The sequence below is a fragment of the Aptenodytes forsteri genome, unplaced genomic scaffold (genome assembly GCF_000699145.1).
Source record: "Aptenodytes forsteri isolate BGI_AS27 unplaced genomic scaffold, ASM69914v1 Scaffold176, whole genome shotgun sequence".
In the NCBI taxonomy this organism is placed as follows: domain Eukaryota; kingdom Metazoa; phylum Chordata; class Aves; order Sphenisciformes; family Spheniscidae; genus Aptenodytes; species Aptenodytes forsteri.
The window spans coordinates 781254-785401 of record NW_008794853.1 but is presented as its reverse complement, the minus strand read 5'-3'; the positions used below and the strand labels follow the sequence as shown (position 1 = coordinate 785401).

General features: G+C 38.1%; 1 protein-coding gene across 2 annotated transcripts in view; it reads right to left on the bottom strand.

Moving 5' to 3' along the window:
- Positions 1 to 269: 269 nt before the first annotated feature.
- The window catches only part of ZNF131 (zinc finger protein 131), an 18147-nt gene continuing 14268 nt past the window's right edge, over positions 270 to 4148 (bottom strand). For both annotated transcript variants that reach the window (XM_009274536.2, XM_009274537.2), the window contains one exon: positions 270 to 2384. In XM_009274536.2, the coding sequence (XP_009272811.1) occupies positions 1722 to 2384 (663 nt within the window). In that variant the 3' untranslated portion in view covers positions 270 to 1721. The remainder of the gene's footprint in view (positions 2385 to 4148) is intronic.

Genomic DNA, 4148 nt, shown 5'->3' with positions numbered 1-4148 from the left:
CCCACCCGGGTGGGGGGGAGTGAGCGAGCGGCTGTGTGGTGCTGAGTTGCCAGCTGGGGTTAAACCACGACACCAACTTTTACTTTCATGATTAACATTGGGCCACATTCTTCCCTCTGCACAGAATCTCATCACATATTACTTGCATCTCAGAAAACACAAAACATCATAAAAAAGAATGCAAGTTACATTAATCAAATTGTTCAAAATTTTAATTGAGATCCATGTTTGTTTTGCAACAGTTTCTCAAAGGCTATGATGAAACACAAGAATAATTTCGAACGAGACTAAACAAAAGCACAAATCCCAGGAAATAATTCTGCATTTGGAGAAGGCTGAATAAAAAGCCTGATTTTAACTAAGATCTACAGGATTACCAAAAGCATTAGGGAACGTCCTTGCAAAAATTCCTCCCTTCAGTTAAGGCTTTGAAAAGAATGTTTTTCAGAAGTGTGGAGCACCTCTAATCTCAAGGCAATAATTGAGAATTAGAAGTCCTTAGCATCCTTGAACATAGAGCTAGACAATTATTTTCTAAACAAATCTAACTTTACAGTAAAGACCTATTAATTTTATTAAAAATGAGATGGATTCTTACCACTGGGAGCTGGCACTGTAATTGCCAGTCACTCAGTTGTTCCTAATTTATTGGATGAAACAAATAATGCAACATTTCATGGTTGGTATTGTTTTATTGTCTAATATTGATTAAATTATTTACACTCCTACTTTTCAATCCACAGTTTAGCACTCATACCTATGGCTTTTATTTTTCTGTTTAGCACATCTTTGTGTCAAGTGTCAGAATTTCGTTTCAAAAAAACAGGAACCTGATACCATATAGACAAGTCTCCTCTATATTTACGTTTAAACATATTCATTTTCAAAAATGACTATTTATAAAAGAAGAGTCTGCTGGTAGCTTTCTTCCAGCTCATTTTTACCACAGATTCTACTGCGCTTTTCCTATTTTAAAGTGTCCCTTTTAGAGTGTCCTGCTGTCTCCATGTGGAATCTGTTTTCTCCCTCAGCCCCCCGCCTCTAAATTTAATACAAAAAAAAAAAAACAAACCAGTAGCTGACAATTTTAAGCAAAAATATAAAGCGCTATAACATTACCTACATTGCCTTTTACTGAACTAGGTTCTTGAACACTCTAGGAACTTTGTGGAAATTTAACCAGTCAGTGTTGAAAAGGCACAGGATTTTTGTGCTCAGAGACCTCCAGCAACAATAGTTTTTCCCCAGCCTGAAAGTTAGGGACCGCTGTTAGGATACAGCAAACAGTCTGATCCGAAAATTCACAGGTACCCAATTGCCACTTACATTAGAACCCACCAGATTTTACTGATTCTTCTGCCACAGACACCCTGCAAATCTGTAACAAGAGTTTGCTTCTATTGCAAGAGGAAAAGAGGTGAAGTTACTCTTACATATAACCAGGGATGGTGTAACAACGATACAAGCTATTCATTATTAAAATCCTCACAAAGCTGTCCATGTCTGTGGTTGTTTCTGTTTCATGGTACTACATGAATGGGAAAGTTATTTTTCACACGAGAGAAGTTTAGTCGTACATGAAGAAAGCTAATTTTGGTCCACTTGCCCAGCTTCCTAAGGACAGCATATTGGAAACCACTGACAGTTCCAAAACCAATGTAAAAGTTAACAAAAATAATTTGGTATTTCATTCCTAAACCTGCACAGTGTGGTGATTTGTCCTAGTCATCCACCTTTTCATTCTGCGTGTCCACTAACTGTTGATTTTTTAAGTCTTCAGCTTGTTCATGATCTTCCTTATCTGCATCATCTACTTGATTAGGTTCCTTTTCTTCTGCTTCTCCTTGATCAACACTTTCATATTCTACTTGTTCAAGGTCTGTTCCATCTATAAGTTCTGCCTGTACTTCTTCCATCTGTATTTGATTTACGTGCTCAACATGTAACTGCTCCACATGAACTTCAGCACCTTGTTCAGTCTGAATGTGTTCAACTTCCAAGTAACTAATTTGCACCTGTTCCTGCAGTTCATCTATCTGTGTGCCTTTCACTTGATTGTCCTGTATGAGATCCTGGTGCATCTGTTCCACAGTTACCTGTGCAGGATCCACTTGTACCTGAATTACTGGTAGGACATGGACTTGCTCCACTTGTTCTATTATAGTCATTGATGTTACTGGTTCAGCTTCCACAGCTTCCACTGGAAGAACCTCTTCTGTTACTATTCGTTCTGAAATATTGTGCATTTCTTTGAGATGTCTTCTCAGCTCACTGCCTTGCATAAACCACAAATCACATAAGGTACAGTGGTTGGGCTTGTCACCGGTGTGTATTACCAAGTGATCTTTGAATTGATCCCAGCTGTTAAACACGCTGTTACAAACCTGAAACAAAAGACAGAGCAAGTTAAACAGTGCCAACAGAAATATGACAAAGTATAGTGCCTATTTCAGATCATGGCTTCACATAGCGTAGCTTCTTGCTACTTGCATTAAAAAACCATATACGTTAGAGGTAAAAGGTGAGAAATCAGCTTCAGATGAACAGAAGACCTGGTATTTATTTATTCCTTTTTAAGAAACAGTGTGCTACATTGAGTTGTGCATACACAGGATACCTACAAAATTTATGAGTCAGTACAGCATTTGAAAGTTTTCCCATTTTAACCTTACGTGAAATTCACATACAGTATCACGCCCCAATAAATGTCTGGTGCTAGAGTTTTGGGTGGAAAGCTATTTATGTAATAATACTGTACAATGAAAGTGTAATACATACTGTCCTTTTACTGAAGTTCTAGATGCAGTACTACTAGCCAACTTTTCCTTATCAGCTTTCATTTGCTCATGGCATCATGAGGTTTAACTAGCGACTGAACTCTCCCATTTTGCCATTTCAAAAAAACACTTGAGTGATTTCAGCAGATAAAACTCGCTTAAAACTCCATCCCTTTAATTCTCTTCCAGCTAAAAGTACTGCCTCAGCTGCAGACACACTATTTTCACAAAGCACATGAGCACACTTCCTTCCCTACAGCTGGCACTAAGGTAAGTAGCCTGAAAACAACACACAGAGACTGCAGAAATGAATGAGGTGCCAGGGTAGAAGAGAGGGAAGAGTGGGCTAGAGTCAGGCTTGGAGCAAACAGGCAGGCTCAGGAGTCTTTGTCCATGCAAGTGTTCTTGGCTGCAGACAGCAGCAAAGAACACACATTTCAACACCCCTTCACTGCTGGCAAAGTTTTGAAACAGAATGTTCCATTTCCTCATAATTTTCAGCAACAAGCACAGAAGGATGATGGAGTATCTGACAGGGATTAACTCAAGAACAGGTCTGTGTAGTGGAGCTAAATATCTCCATTTTGCTGTTGAAGTCTGTTAAAACAGGTTTGTGATGCTAGTGCCATGCTTTTTTCCCCCCCAGGCTCACGCTTTAGAAAGAAGTTGCACATATACTTCTTAAAATACTAACCTTATAGATAAGCACTCAAAATAGCTTAGTCATACATAAAGGTAGTGACTATCGGTAATGCCCAAGCATATAATTATTGTTCTTGCCATGTGGAGCCTAATTCAGTACTCAAGGTATACATTGAAGAGCACCAAAAGTGCTCACCAAGTAAGCACAATTTTGTTTTCTCCTCTTTGTTCATTGAATACTATTCAAATTTAGTTCTAAAGAGAGAAAATTTCAAGAAGAATTTATCCAAGAATTGCTGTAGTTTCTGCAGGCTGAAGAAACACTAATCCACATTCACAACATCTGTGAGAGGATGTGGTATCAATTTAGAAAGAAAAAGCTGTGACACAAAGCAATTAGACTGAAGGGTCACAAAGACAAAACAGTACATTCAATGAAGCTATTAGGTACAACTTTGTGTTATATAGTAATTCTCACATTCAGAACAAACTTACCTTTAAGACAAAGGTATGCTCCCAAGAATTAACTTCGGACTAGCGTAAGAACTAAATGATGCAACAGCATCAGTGAAACTTCTGATTAAATTATTTGATTAGCAACACAAAATTAATTCATCTCCTGCAGTATTCAATGCTTTCTGTGACTAAGATCACTCTCTCTTTTGGAACAAATAAAGCTGATATCCAGCAGTTTTCTTCACTACACAACCCAATTTAACTGCAAATCAC